This window comes from Aspergillus aculeatinus (assembly GCF_003184765.1).
Source record: "Aspergillus aculeatinus CBS 121060 unplaced genomic scaffold BO66scaffold_30, whole genome shotgun sequence".
Taxonomy (NCBI): Eukaryota; Fungi; Ascomycota; class Eurotiomycetes; order Eurotiales; family Aspergillaceae; genus Aspergillus; species Aspergillus aculeatinus.
Genome location: NW_020291499.1, coordinates 168,297 through 182,319, shown reverse-complemented (window position 1 = coordinate 182,319; position 14,023 = coordinate 168,297). Strand labels below are relative to the sequence as shown.

General features: G+C 54.2%; 6 protein-coding genes and 1 non-coding gene across 7 annotated transcripts; 2 read left to right on the top strand and 5 right to left on the bottom strand.

Annotated features, from left to right (window-relative positions):
* Positions 1-109: 109 nt before the first annotated feature.
* On the bottom strand, positions 110-180 carry BO66DRAFT_t193. Its single transcript has one exon. It is a non-coding gene; the product is annotated as a tRNA-Gly (tRNA).
* Positions 181-595: 415 nt separating this feature from the next.
* On the bottom strand, positions 596-2,185 carry BO66DRAFT_376189 (uncharacterized protein; the record flags this gene model as incomplete). The annotated part of the gene is made up of 3 exons (XM_025645689.1): positions 596-1,152; positions 1,238-1,608; positions 1,686-2,185. The coding sequence occupies 3 exons, from the start codon at positions 2,183-2,185 to the stop codon at positions 920-922; spliced, it is 1,104 nt and encodes a 367-aa protein (XP_025502933.1). The 3' UTR covers positions 596-919.
* Positions 2,186-2,880: 695 nt separating this feature from the next.
* BO66DRAFT_439502 (uncharacterized protein) lies at positions 2,881-4,984 on the top strand (the record flags this gene model as incomplete). Its single annotated transcript, XM_025651161.1, has 5 exons — positions 2,881-3,145; positions 3,199-3,920; positions 3,986-4,314; positions 4,377-4,813; positions 4,881-4,984. The coding sequence occupies 5 exons, from the start codon at positions 2,881-2,883 to the stop codon at positions 4,982-4,984; spliced, it is 1,857 nt and encodes a 618-aa protein (XP_025502932.1).
* Positions 4,985-5,378: 394 nt separating this feature from the next.
* Positions 5,379-7,457, bottom strand: BO66DRAFT_439501 (uncharacterized protein; the record flags this gene model as incomplete). The annotated part of the gene is made up of 1 exon (XM_025651160.1): positions 5,379-7,457. One exon carries the CDS (start codon positions 7,455-7,457, stop codon positions 5,379-5,381), a length of 2,079 nt encoding a protein of 692 aa, XP_025502931.1.
* A 1,434-nt stretch (positions 7,458-8,891) lies between these two features.
* Positions 8,892-10,029, top strand: BO66DRAFT_392621 (uncharacterized protein). The gene has a single exon (XM_025647566.1). The coding sequence runs from the start codon at positions 9,167-9,169 to the stop codon at positions 9,824-9,826; it is 660 nt and encodes a 219-aa protein (XP_025502930.1). The 5' UTR covers positions 8,892-9,166; the 3' UTR covers positions 9,827-10,029.
* Positions 10,016-11,262, bottom strand: BO66DRAFT_392620 (uncharacterized protein). Its single transcript, XM_025647565.1, has 2 exons — positions 10,883-11,262; positions 10,016-10,810 (listed from the first exon to the last, which is right to left on the bottom strand). The coding sequence occupies exons 1-2, from the start codon at positions 10,898-10,900 to the stop codon at positions 10,433-10,435; spliced, it is 396 nt and encodes a 131-aa protein (XP_025502929.1). The 5' UTR covers positions 10,901-11,262; the 3' UTR covers positions 10,016-10,432.
* Positions 11,263-11,532: 270 nt separating this feature from the next.
* On the bottom strand, positions 11,533-13,914 carry bfr1 (putative nuclear segregation protein (Bfr1)). Its single transcript, XM_025647564.1, has 3 exons — positions 13,646-13,914; positions 12,247-13,425; positions 11,533-12,194 (listed from the first exon to the last, which is right to left on the bottom strand). The coding sequence occupies exons 1-3, from the start codon at positions 13,772-13,774 to the stop codon at positions 11,976-11,978; spliced, it is 1,527 nt and encodes a 508-aa protein (XP_025502928.1). The 5' UTR covers positions 13,775-13,914; the 3' UTR covers positions 11,533-11,975.
* Positions 13,915-14,023: the final 109 nt, after the last annotated feature.

Below are 14,023 nucleotides of genomic sequence, written 5' to 3'. Positions count from 1 at the left end.
TAACTTCAAATGAAATCATGAGATCAAGTTGAGGTCCATGACCGAATCGTGATGAGTCCGATCGAGAAACGGATGCTAAAAACGGTAGGTTCCCAGAAAGGAAACGTGTTGCATCATCCGTGAATCGAACACGGGCCTCATCGATGGCAACGATGAATTCTACCACTAGACCAATGATGCTACTTGGTGATATTGCTCAATGTTTCTCATTTTATAAATTAATTTTCCTGTCTGGACCAATATCTGCCACCACCTCTACTTCTCTAGAGATTGCGCAATAACTATTCGAACCATTGCTGAGCACAACATCAGCCAGTATATTCCTACTAGCTGGCTTGAACTTTGCTGAGAATGGCTGGCAGTTTATGTGAATTGCCGAGGCCTTGAACTAACAGTGTTCAGTTTTCAATCCATTCGATGCCATATATTCCTTCGGCTACCAGCAAACGCTCACCCACACGACATCCGGAGCACAACCTACCAAGGACCAGAGGGGGACATACCCCAGCAAAGATCAGGCTCATATGCGCATACTCGTACCGAAACAGAACTACACAGGCCCTTAAGACCCGAGATCGATGAATATGATACCTGCAAAAGCCCTATCGAATTTCAGAATCATAAAGTACTCAAAAATCAACACGAGACGGCCAACACAGAGAAATAACATCGAGCTCCAGCCTCAAGTTCGACTCCGTTCCAAACTGAAGAAGGATACAGCAAGTACCCAGACAACGAAGTCCTGTTTCGCCGGTAAGTGGTGAAACCTCCAAAGTATGCAAATCCACGGCACTCCCTAAATACACGGGTACAATAGATTCAGAGATATGGCGCATCCTCCACGGTCTCCTTCCTTCACCGCACGACTCACCAGAAAACTGGATCTCTCCTGCAGTGCAGGAAGGAGAAGCTAGCCGCATCAAATTACATCGTTGAACTTCCAGTCATTCTCATGTTGGCGCCGAAATTCGAGGACTTCCTGTCTGATCCGCTCCAGATGGTACGCCTCGGGCTGGTACCTCCCACCGCGCCGAAGCTCTTGCTGGCGAAGGTGGCTACTCACCATACTACCCACGGCGAGGTGACTCCGAAACGGTTGGCCCCAGAGGTGGGAAGACGGATGGGCTTGGGGAGCCGGTTGAGGTCGCTGTTCTACTACAAGAGGGGTGATTAGTCAAAATCTACCCAACCGGGGTAAGGCCCAGAGGGACGGACGGGGAGGAGTGGAAGCCATCACCTGTAGGGGCGGGACTCTGGGGCGGGCCGCTCATGAACGGACCACCCCGCGGAGTGGCCACGGGCGACCCGGGAGATTCTGGAGGATCCCGGGCACGGGCATGGCGACGGCCTGTGAAAAGTCCAAAAAGCCCACCACCCCGAGAGCGACGGGGATTCTGGGGAGCCTCAGGGAAGTTTGCAGGAGGGGTAGCATGACCACGATCCGGAAAGGCGGGGCCGATGTAATCGACGCTTCCAGAAGGGAGGTTCTCCGAGCGCTCCATGATTTGCGCGAACTCGTCAGCCCTGGGATCAGCAGCCGGACCCTTACACCCGCAGGTCCTCCAAACTCTACCACAGAAGTAGCAGAAGTCGACGCCACAAAGGCACCTAAAGGGGGGCACGTTCTGATTTAGTATCGGAGCCGCGGGAAAAACGAGGGGGAGCTTAGAGAGGTTCTGACTAACGCCATTTGTTGGCATCCGGAATGACGCTCCACGAGTCGCCTACAGTGAGGACATGTTTGCCATCCGTATTTCCTCGCGGCGCTCATCTGTCGGTTGTAGTCGGTGTTTTGTGAGCAAAATCCCGTGTGAAACGGTTCCTTGCAGACAGCACACGTCTGGTGGCCACAGTTGGGACAATTTGCCGTGTTGTTGGCGATCCACGTTGAGGGGATGAAGGCAGAACACCGTCCACGCGAGCAGTATACTTTGTTCGGAGTCTCGAACTCAACCTTTTTCTTCTCGTATTGCCGGAGGGTCTCAGGTGTGAGGTGCTTGCTCACAGCGGCTATGTCATAGGGCCGTCCGCAGCATCTTGGAGGAAACCGGCCCCCTTCTGTTAGTGAGGACTTGAAGTGGCGTTCTAGGCAAGATGAGCAGTATTTATGCGGACAGTGCGAGCGTGCCACTTTGGCCCGGCTTATGTCTTCCGCGCAGCCAGTACATCGACGAGCTGGTGTCATTGGGGATCTTTTCAGTCTCTGGCGGACTGAGTTGGCATGTGTTGGGGCTTGGAACTGGAAGTCAGCTTGTCTGCTGCTGATGGCTGTGTTGTTTTCGATGTCGTTATGGACGAGTAGGATGAGAAGGAGGAAGAGAAAGGAAAAGAGAGGTCGGAGGAAGAAGAAGACGAGGAGGAGGACGAGGAGGAGGAGGAAGAAGAAGGAGAAGAAGAAGAGCAAGAAGGAAAAGGAGGATCTGCAAGTGGGGGTTGGGGTAAGGCGATTCATTCACGGTTCTTGATAGATCTTTCTTCGCATGTTGCATTTGGATTCTTTGTCGATGTGAGATTGTGTCAGCGATGTGGGTGGGGGAAGAAAACTGAACACTGCATGACTGGGCCTGTTTGCACCGATCCTAAGACGGCAGTCATGATGAACACATCCGCGCAGGCATTCACTTCACTACACCGGAACTTCACTTCCTCCTATCCCACTCAGCCACCTGTTCGCTCTCGGGTTTAAATTTGGTTGTGTTCTATCGAACTCCCGCAACGTTCAGTTTCACGGAGAAACATTCCGGTTTCAATCTTCCCAACCATCGGTCTGCCCAGCCACGGATGTGAAGCTGAGTATTTTCGTTCAGAGAAGACCATCAATTCCATCTACAGAGTCAGCTTCCTCTTGTTTCTCTCTTGCTTCTACAGACCCTCCTAGTGATGTCGTCCCAGCCCATAGAGAAGTCCTCGTCATCTGACGGGACCGGCGTCTTTACTCCGGCATCCTCTACAGCAGCTACTATTCCGACGGATCTGAAGAAGGTGAAGACACTATTTGGGAAATGCACTGTCCAGGGCTTAAACAAAGGCTACGTGTGTTCCTGTAAGATGGGCACCACCGAGTCCTTTGTATCTGCTATCGATCAAGAGGCCTCATGCACTGAATGCCATCACTCACTCAGCAAGCACCTGGAATATACTGAAAGTAAGTTACTCAGAAAACCGTCCACAGATTTGTCTGTTAAGTGTCTTCCATAGATCCAGCCAAGAAACAAGCCGCCATGCTTGCACCATCACCACAGCTGGACATACACAAAGGACCTGAGATCTGTCCACGATTTGACACGTTGCTTGGGATAGCACAAGAGCTCGACACAAAACATGTCGTCTATGTACAAGGCTCACCCGTGTCCGGCAAGACAACCCTTGCTCTTTTGCTGAGGGACTTCCTTCGCCAGACGCGCAAGGTCATCTTCGTGAAAGGTTGGAAAAGGAATTGTAGCTCATTGAATTACCTGATCCAGGAAGCCTATGCGCAGGGCCTGAGTCAGGACGAAGTGCACGGCGATCTTCAGAGTGATCACAACAGCGGACTGGTGTTCATCTTGGATGACGCACACGAGACCTGCGGTGATTTCGACTTCTGGTCCGAGATTGTCGATGCCCGATTCGGCAAGCAGCATGGCCCTCGTTTCTGTTTGTTCTTTGCGCACGAGTCTTTGAGGACTGGGTCCCTCGAGGCGCGCTTCAGCAGAACTCAACCTGTCTTCAAACCATCGCGCACAGTCACTCTCCTGCCCTACTGGCCGAGCTCCATGTATTCTGTCTTCTACACCCAATCCGAGCTACAGGATGTGGTCAAGAGGTACAGTGCTACGACCGGCTGCCCTGAACTGTCCCAGAATGGTCGGGAGTGTTTGATGGCACTGACAGACGGACATCCTGGAATGGTCGATGCCCTGCTGGCATATATACGCCAGGTGAGTCAAAGCCCCAGTTGAACCTGCCGTTAGTTCTCGCCGCTTTCTAACTTAGCCCTCAACAGTACGCAGGAAGAGACTTCCAACAATACATCAGGAACGATATGTTGTCGCCCCCAACCGATGAATTCCGCGAGTTCCTGAGCAGCAACGACGCCCTCGAATTTATCCGATACCAGCCCGCCGGGAAGAGTCTGCCATCGAAGTACATGACCAACGGGATCCTAACCCAACCCATGATCGACATCCTGCTCCGAGTCCTCCGCCAGGGCAACATCCGCTTCAACCACAAGGACCCAGACCTGAAGCTCTGCGTCAAATACGGCTTCCTGTATACCTTCCTAGACTTCGCCAACAAGGTCTTCTGCGTTCTCCCCTCCAATCTCCATGCCCGGTGAGCCAGCCTGCCCCTCCCCACTCCACCCAACCCACCACTACTAACCCGAACCCAAATAGCTTCCTCGAATACGAACACAGCGGCGTCTCCGAACCCAGCTTCCAAGGCGTGGGCGGCGGCCCGGAGATCCGGGAATTCTGCATCCGCGTTCTACAGTCCCTGCCCCAGGAGTCTTTGCAGAACACCTTCGCCAGCCGGCGGGGTCCCGCGGGTCGCGTCCGGGCCCGGGCCGATCTGTTCCAGGACGAGTTCTACCAGAGCTGCTGGAGCCACAACATCTTCGGCGGGGCGGTCACGCGCGACTGGACGCGCACCGCGAGCCCGCGCACGGCGGTCGAGGTGCCCGCGGTGGGCTGGCGCATCGAGCTGCTGCACGGGTACGGGGCGAGCTTCGATCTGCGCGCAATCACCCGCGAGTGTGCGGATCTGGTGGCGCGGGGTAAGGTGCGGCATTGGGTGGTGCTGCTTTGTGCGGGGGATCAGGCGGGATTGCAAGGTATGTGCATTCCTACGGGGAGTTTAGTGGTTGTGGGGAAGGGGAAGTGGGCTAATCTTTTGAGCAGGGAGCTGTGAGAATCTGCTGCATGTTGTGTTCAAGGATGATTTCGCCAAGTTCACGGTCAAGGCGTCGGGGAGTCTGTTGGAGTTCACTCTGGGGCAGCTTTGATGGGGTCGAGGATTATTTGGATCTTGCTGCTTCTGCTTGAAGGTCGCCGGGGCTAATATGCGATGACACGGTCACTGCAGGTTCTACAGGTTTCGTGGGTGCAGTTGGAATGGCTGACAGGGGAAAGTGTAAGAATAGAGCGAAGAACATCTAAGGCAGAATTGATCTTCAGTAATTTGAATTGATGACTACTTCTACGTTCAAAACTCATCGCAGTAGAGTTAAAAGTAGCCTAAAGCTACTCAAAGATTAGATCATATTATCCTGCCAACTACGGTGTAGACTAGGTCGAGCATCTCGATCAGCGAATAAGATGAGAAAGAGCATAACTACGTGAAATCTACGCGAAACCATCATGTCTCTGGTTTCAGCTCCAGTCCCGGGGGACTGTCCTTTACTTCCTCTGCTTAGGTGCTATCCTACGCAGAGGAGCCGTGGCATGAGGAGCCGCCACATGCACAGGAGTCTCCCCAGGTACAGGAGCCCTCGCAGTCACCCCATGCACTACCGCGAGATGTCTAGATAGGCTTTCGTCGGTGGAGCACACATCGGGACAGTGAGGGCACGTAAAACCATTATCATGCGTCAAGTGGTAATGCCGCCGCAAACTCGCAATTTCCACGTAACGCCGACGACAAGGCACCCCGTCTTCTATAAGAGTGCAATGGAAGCGGTTTCCTATTACAGTGAAGCTCATTGGGATTCTTGTTTGACCACGCGGAAGATCAGGCCTGTTCCTACGGGGTTTCTTCGCTGATCGCGCCTTTTTCGATGCAGCGCGGTGGGGCTCGGGGCCACGGGGGAGTTGGTGTTGCAGCTGAGGATGATGTTGTATCTGTAGCTGAGGCTGCTGTATCTGAAGCCGCTGCTGCGCCTGCTGGGGATACTGCTGTTGCTGTTTTTGTAGAGGCTGATGTATTTGAAGCTGCTGTTGCATCCGGATTGAATGCTGCGCCGGCTGCTGATGCTGTCGCAGCATCTGAGGATAATATTGTACCTGCTGCTGCTGTATTTGTGGATTATAGTGTATCTGAGCCTGCTGTTGCATCCGAATTGGATGTTGCGCCGGCTGCTGATGTTGTCGCAGCATCAGAGAATGATGTTGCATCTGCAGTCGCTGGTACTGAGCTTGATGTAGCTGACGCTGGGTCTGTGACTGATGCTGAGGTTGCATCTGCTGCAGGTTCTGGTACTGGCGTAGGTGCTGAGGTTGCTGCTGGTGATTCTGTTGTGCCTGAGAATACCGCTGAGAATGTAGCAGTTTTTGCTGCTGGAGTTGAGCTTGATACAGTTGACGCTGTGTCTGTAGCTGATGATGAGATTGTATCTGCTGCTGGTAAAACTGCTGATGATTCTGCTGTGCTTGGGAATACCGCTGAGAATGTAGCTGTTTTTGCTGCTGGATTTGAGCTTGATACAGCTGACGCTGTGTCTGTAGCTGATGATGAGATTGCATCTGCTGCTGGTAGAACTGCTGATGGTTCTGCTGTGCCTGAGAATACTGCTGAGGATGCATCTGTACCTGCTGCTGCTGGTTTTGACGTTGCATCTGCCGCTGGCGCAGGTGTAGGCGCTGAGGTTGCTGCTGGTGCTGAGAAGGCTGACACCGCAGAGGATATACCTGTTGTTGCTGCTGGATCTGCCCCTGGTGCTGAGGAGTCCGAAGCTGCTGAGAATGCACCTGTACCTGCTGCTGGCTCTGCTTCTGGTGCTGAGAAGGCCGACCCTGCAGAGGATGTATCTGTATCTTCTGCTGCCGCGGAGGCTGAAGCTGCTGAGGAGACACCTGCATCTGCTGCTGGGGCGGAGGCTGACAGTGCTGCTCCTCCTGCCGTGGTTGAGGAGTCCGACACTGCCGAGGAAGCACCCGTATCTGCTGCTCGGGCTGCTGATCTTGAGGAGGCTGAGGTTGCAGAGAATGCACCGTCGCCTGTAGCTGCTGTTGCTGCTGCTGGAGCTGAGGCGTAAAGTGCCGCTGCTGTGCCTGCTGCTGCACCTGAGGATGATTCCGCGCCGCCTGCTGCTCCAGCTGCTGCTGACGAAGCCGCTGAAGCTCCTGTATATTCTTCTGCCGTAACTTATCAAGGCGCCAGATTTTGAGGCGACGCTCCGACTCCTCAAAGTCCGGGTCGAGATCCCACCCGGTGCCGCAGCGGAGACATTCCATCGGCATGAGCAGACTACCCTGCTCCCACAATCCAGTAAGCACCTCCTCGAGACACTCGTGGTGATAGAGAGCCCGACATTCGGGCCTTGAACAGCGGTAGATCTGCCTGCTAGGGTCCGTTGGCGGAAGGTAGGCAAAACACAGCTCGCAATTGCGGAAGTATTCGATACCAATATCTGCCCAGTTCCCGGGGAAGACCTCATCAAACAGCGACGACTCCTCAGCAGTAAATTCCGGCTTGGAGAGAAGCATTGCGAGCGGGCTTCCGCTCTCGCGCATACCTGGGTGAGTGGGTGCGTTGGCCATGGTGGATCAGCTTGAGGTGAGATGGATGGTTAGTTGGGGATGGGGATGGAAGTTTTGTGGTGCTGGAGGTTAGTACTACTTGAGAGATTACTCTCGTATGTGCTTGAGCAGGACTAAGGTTGTTTTGACAGGTGTAGTGGATGGATGGAGGAGGGAGGAAAGTGGGAGGGTGGAAGGTAAGGAAGACTTCCTTTCAGCTGGAGCTTGATGCTTTGGGCCAGATTGAGGGAAGTGGGCCGACGACCGCTTTGGGCGGACCTTTCACCACCTCCAAGTCCTCCGGTTCCTGCTGGACTACATAGGAGAGGGCCCTTGATCTGTTCCAATCAGAATCCCGGATGACTGGGACAGGAAATGCGCATGGACGCTGGGCCATTCTTCGCTACGGACATTTTAACGACGATCTCCTGGATTGGGATGAATCATCCTCTTTCCAGACTCATTGTCTTCTCAAGTCCCAGGTTCCACCTCCGCCTGCTTGCGTCTTGTCTACTGACTGGCTGAGCGGTATTAGGAGCAGTTGAGGTTGACGCCGTGTGAGCTAATGGCTATCTCTCGGTTGCGCATCGGACATCATTTCGGAGACTACTTTCCAATGGCAATTCACGCGTTGATGAATCGACCGAGGCGACCTCGTTCTGTTTGCGACACCCTACTATGAGCTGTATAAGCTATACTCGAGGTCTGTCCTAAGGGGCAGGGTGGCATGGGCTACAGCATAGGCTGGAGCATAGGCCGTTGCGTCATTGGCGTTGCGGCGGTAGCAAACGCAGCTGGTTGGACCCAGTGAGATGCTGGCTGCTCTTCATGCTATGCGCGTGCTCTCCAGCCCAGTGCTAAGAGTCACTGGAGGCTTGTGCTGTCTTTGTTGATAGCAGAGAAGCTTTCTAGAAAGTGTTTTGGTATAACTGCAGATTGGCAGTGGTTGCCCGTCGTATGAAGAAGCTCCGCAGGATTCACAATTGGACGGGCGTAGCAAAGGATGAATGAGAACGGTGTGGTGAAAGAATCTTTCATTCCATCAGCCCATGATCACAGCTGGAATAGATATAACACTATGGACAGTGAGCAATACTCCATACCAAGGGTGTAAGAGAACCAATTACCTAGCTGGGTAATGAGCTACAGGTCGGGGGGGTATAGTACTGACTGTACTGTACATCACGTTACGGTATCGGAGATATACTCAAACCCTGCTGTAGAATAAATTAGACGGAATCCTAGTGTGCTGTGAATTTTACCTCGATATCTGGAGTTGATTGACATGACTGAAGTAGTGAAGTAGTTCTTTAGTATAGTTACACTATAGTTACACTATAGTTACACTACGTAGTTATGGGTAAGCGAGACTGACTCCACCCAGCGGGGAAGGCCCGGCGGGTCGTCAGTTTTAGCTCCACTCCATTGATTGATCCATCGCATCTTCATCCATCCCAGCCACCCATTTATTGACTCGTACTGCCTGACTGACCTTCGTCATCTCCGCTTCTACTTTTCCTCTTCTTCATCCTTATCTCAGATTCAGACCTCAACCCAGGCATTCACTTCTCCCTTTGTTGCACGGTTGAACCCACAAGACTATGACCTCTCCACGTCCATAACCACGACCACGACCATCGCATACTCACTCACTACACTATTTACTCCGTCCGCACTGCCAACCACCACCACCACCGTCCAAACAACAACAACAACAACCACCCCCAAAAATGCCACCCACCCATCTCTCCCCCCGAATACCCCCCCAAACCATCCAACAAAACCACGCGCGCAACCCCCGCGAATTCACCACCCTCCCCTCGACCTACAGCTACACCCCCAACCTACCGGCCGGCACAATCGTGGGCATCGTCCTAGGCAGCGTCCTCGGCTTCCTCCTCCTCCTGTACCTAATCTATCTGGCCCTGACCTCCGGCCGCAAATTCTCCCCCTCCACCACCAACGGAGACGGGACGATCCTCTCCGGCAGCACGACGTCCTCGCCCTCGTCGCACTCCGAGATCATCGTGGAAGAGAACCTCAGCTCGACGCGGTCGCCGCGCTCGCACCGGTCGCGACGGAGCCGACGGCCCGGGGGCGGGGGTCGCACTCGCCGACGCGAGGAAATCGTCGAGGAAGGGTACCTGCCCCCGCACGGACGGCTCCACCCGCCGCATTCCAAACATCATCAGCGGAATCGCCAGCACCCGCCGGAGATGGTGGAGGCGAGTGTGGTGTCCAGTGAGCGGTCGGATGTGGTGACGGTGATGGAGGAGCATTCGAGTGTGGAGGGCCCGAGGAAGCCGCGGAGGCCCGGGAAGGGGGGCTATCGGGCGGTGGATCTGGATGCGGTGGAGGGGTTGTCGGTTGATGGGAGTTTGAGGTCGTAGGATTTGGGGGGAATGAGGGATGGGATGGGACGGTGTTTTTGATACCCTTGAGTTATTTTCTTGTGTTTTACTGTGATTCGTGAGTCGTGTTGGGGTGCTTTGCAATGGATGGAAAGCATGAGTAATGATCTAATGCTGCATTTGCATGGAGAGTTTTACTGAGATTAGGTCTAATGATTAATGATGACGGTTGATGATGCCCGGTGTATTTGAATATCAAATATCAATAAGGCGCATATCAATAGAGTATAGTATGGTATAGCATTCCCATCTCAGCCCTGAGCATAGACAACAACAACAATAAACAAAGCGAAACACAACACCAATGGCCTAGAACCCAAGAAGCAGCCCAATACTCAAAACCAGTCATTCACGCAGAAACGCAACGCCCAACTCCCCCATCCTATATCACCGAAGTTGGTATAAAGGCATTCCATCCATCATCCACCCATCAATCAGTCATTCAACCCATCCATACATCCCCCTATAACCGAAGTTGGTATAAAGGCATCCATCCATCCACCAACCACCAACCACCATCACTCACTCAGCCACCAACAACCCACCCCCTCAAAACCAAACATGATACACCAGCAGCAACCAACCCTAGAACAAAATATCCAAGCAACAACAACAAGCCAACGCCGCCATAATGCCCGCACACATGCCCCCACCCGACGAGCCCCCGCCCCGATCCCCTCCGGCATAGTACCCCTGCTGCGGCGGCGGTTGCTGTTGCGGATAGTACATCGGCTGCTGCTGCGGGGGCGGCGAGCCCGGATAGCCCTGGGGAGGGGGGTAGTAGCCACCAGCGCCGCCTTGCGGGGGGCCGTAGCCTTGCGGCGGGGGGTAGCCGCCGCCGCCGCCTTGATTATAATAGTCCTGGGAGGCGCCGCCTTGGGGTGGGTAGCCTTGTTGCTGCTGTTGGTAGTGGTAGGGTCCTGCGTCGTGGACGGGGGAGGGGTAGGAGGGGGGTGGGTTGTCCTTTTTTAGTATCTGTTAGTGCGGTGTGGTATGGATGGGGTCAGGATAAGGATGGGGGACTGGGGAATGTACCGGTTTGTTGTAGGACATCTTTGTGGTTTCTATCGGATAGAAGAGTAGGCGGTAGCAGTCCACGAAGGAAGAAATGCGAAGAGCAAGGCTGTGAATTGTGGATTGTGAAGGAGAGTGCGAGAGCGAGAGCGAGAGCGAGAAGGAAGAGGAGAAGTCAAAAATCCCATGGCACTCACTCACTCACTCACCCTTGGCGGGAGCCCGGATTAGGCAACCGATTTGGCGGATCTCCACGTAATTCCTCGGCGTGCTTTCTTGGGTCTTGGGAAGGATGGCGATGGCGCAGCAGTAGTCGTGGAGAATTGTGGCGGTGTTATTTATAGTTAGTTTAGGGGGGGGATCCATTGACAGCTCATTCTATTGTGGTTGTGGTTCCCTACGTCGCATCTTCAGCTGTTTCTGTCGGAACATCCATGCATTATTACTGGCATACTGCTGATCTTGACGGGTCTGCAGGTCTCCCGAGAGTGACGCGGCGGATGGGTTCATGACACCCGGACACCCCCTCTTATCTTATCGCAAATCTGGGGCATGCCATCCACTAAAACATCCCTAACCTCTTGAGACTTGGAAACCATCTGACTCTACACTTACGCAGGAGCATACGAACGTTGGCACGCCCAGTCACTATCTCTTCCCTACAGCATCCATTCACCAAAACCACTTCACGCTGCAATTAGATTCGCTAAACGCTATCGTTTTCGCCAGGTTCGTCCACGGATTCAGCAGAAAAAAAGGTATGACAAGAAAAAAGGAAATAGATGAAATTGATTACACAAGAAGGAAATGGACCAGCCCCAAAGCCGGTCCCAACATACAAACGCACGGTTTTAAAAGGGGGTCACCAATACCCGTGTATATTGGCTTCTTCTCATCAGAGGAGCAGGTCGAAGTGGAGAGAGGATAATAGGAGGATGTTAGGAGGCAACAAAGAGATAACAGGAAAGTTATAAGGGTAGATGCAAAGAAAAGAACCAAAGCCACACGAATATATAGTCAGCTTCTGGGTTCTAACCATGCGCGGTCGCTGGTACGGTCAAAATGCAAGTGCAAGTGCATGCAATGCAATGGTCTATGCGTCGGAGCGGCCCATTTAGGCCTGGTCCTCGACGGTGGCCTTCTCGAGCTCTTCCGTCACGTCGGCGACAGCGTCCTTCTCCTGCTTGAGCTCAGCATCCGCAGAGACCTTGCCGTTGACACCGCTGTTCTTGATGGCCACCTTCTTGGCGCCGTCGGTCGCCCGGTCGTCGTTGGCAGCGGCGGTCTCCTCGGCCTCCAGGCGGGCAATTTCCTCCTGGGCCTTCTTGATGTTCTACGCATACAGTTAGTAGTGACCACGGCAAGCAAACGCAGAAAAAACTCACCTCCTCGGTCTTCGAGGCCTGGTTCTTCTTCCACTCGGTGATCTTGGCCGCGAGCTTCTCAATCACGGCAGGAACATCCGCCTGGTTCATGGGAGGGTCGATCTTGACCTTGGCGAAGTCCTCAATGACACCCACGTTCAGGTTGAACTTGGTCTCGGCCGGGGCAGCGGCGGCGGGGCTACCGTTGGCGCCCTTCTTGCCCTTCTTACCCTTCTTGCCACCAGTGCCGACGAAGTAGTCCTCGCCGTCATCCTTCTTCAGGACCTTCATGCCCTTCAGGCCGGAGTCATCGACCGTGCGGCCGATCTCGGCGCGGAAGTTGGAGCCCTCGTCCTTCTTGTCGTCCAGACCCAGCGCGGCGAAGTCGTAGGCGGGGTTGAAGTGGCGGATCAGACCCTGGCCGATCAGGATCTCATCGGTGTAGGCGGGGCGGGAGGCCTCCTCCAGCTTCTTGTCGGCGACCTTCTTGCGCTTCTCGCGCTCGAAGGCCTCGCGCTGGGCCTTCTGCTTCTCGCGGCGGACGCGCCAGGCCTCATCCTCGTACTCCTTGTAGGCCTTGCGGGCCTTGTAGTAGTTGTCCTTGATCTCGCGGATGGCGGTCCACTTCTTCTGCTGCTCGGCGTGCAGCTTGGTGCGCTCGTCGCGCAGGGCGTTCAGATTCTTGAAGACGCTGTCCTGCTCGGCCTTGATGGCGTCGAGCTCCTTCTGGATCTCGTTGTACTTGTCGCTGAGGGCCTTGGCCTCGGGGTTGTCGAGGCTCTTCTTGAGGGCGGCGATCTGGTTCTTCAGGTCGGTGATGGCCTTCTGGGCCTCCTCGAGGCCGGCGAAGTTCTTGCGCTGCTTGCGCAGGTTAGAGACGTCGGAAAGGATCTTGCGCTCGTCGACCAGGCGCAGCGTGCCGGAGTCGACCTGCTTCTCGAGGCGGGCGATTTCTTTGTCCAGCTCCTCGACATTCTTGAACGACATGCGACCGCGCGAGTTGTTCTGTTCCGAGATGCGGGCCTTGAGCGTGGCGTCCAGGGCGTTGATCTTCTCCTGGGTGCTGGAGCGGCCGGCCTTGAAGCCCGACTGCTTCTGGCGGATCGAGGACAGCTCGGCGCGGAGTTCCTGCTGTCTCTTCGCGGTGGGCGAGTCCTGGTTGTTGGGCTTGGCGGTCTCGATCTTGGCCTTGATTTCATTCTTGAGTGGGGGGTTAGCTCAATTGCCAGCAGGTCATGACCGGGGCCATGCAATTGGGTGTATAGCGGTCAAGTAAGAACCGTAGTACAGGAAGAAGGCGATAGAACCCGGAGGAAGGAAAAAGAGGCCACGGTGCGGCAACGCAGAATCCCGGTAAACAAAACAATGCGGAGAGGCATGGTAAACGCCAATTCAAGTCATAGACAAGGGGAAAACATACCAGCTTCTCCTGAACAGCGGCGTGCTCCTTCTCGGCCTGGGCCAAATCGGCCTTGAAAGTCTCCTCATTGGGCTTGGTGGGCTTCACCTTCTGCTCCGTGGCAGGAGCGGACTTGGCGTCGGCGGACATGATTGAGATGAGGTGGGGGAGAAGAGCAATTGACAGGCAAGAATTGATTTAAAATAAAATCAATCAGTCAATTGGGAGAAAATCAACCCAAAGGAGAGGAGGAGTGGGGGTTGAGAGAGAAGGAGAGGGAGGGGGGGGGGAGGAAGAAAGAGAGAAAGAGAAAGGAAAGGGAGTCAAGTCAGTAGTGTCAGTACGGTAGTTAGTTCCAGTCAGTCAGTCAGTCAACAACTGGAACTTCGTGCTCTTTTT

Excerpts from the sequence above, each read along its gene's own strand:
- bfr1 (XM_025647564.1), bottom strand. The coding sequence starts at position 13,774 with ATGTCCGCCGACGCCAAGTCCGCTCCTGCCACGGAGCAGAAGGTGAAG. Across the intron at positions 13,426-13,645 it reads CCGCTGTTCAGGAGAAGCTG|AATGAAATCAAGGCCAAGAT; the intron begins GTATGTTTTCCC and ends CCCCCACTCAAG. Across the intron at positions 12,195-12,246 it reads AGGCCTCGAAGACCGAGGAG|AACATCAAGAAGGCCCAGGA; the intron begins GTGAGTTTTTTC and ends CTGTATGCGTAG.
- BO66DRAFT_392621 (XM_025647566.1), top strand. The coding sequence starts at position 9,167 with ATGCCACCCACCCATCTCTCCCCCCGAATACCCCCCCAAACCATCCAA.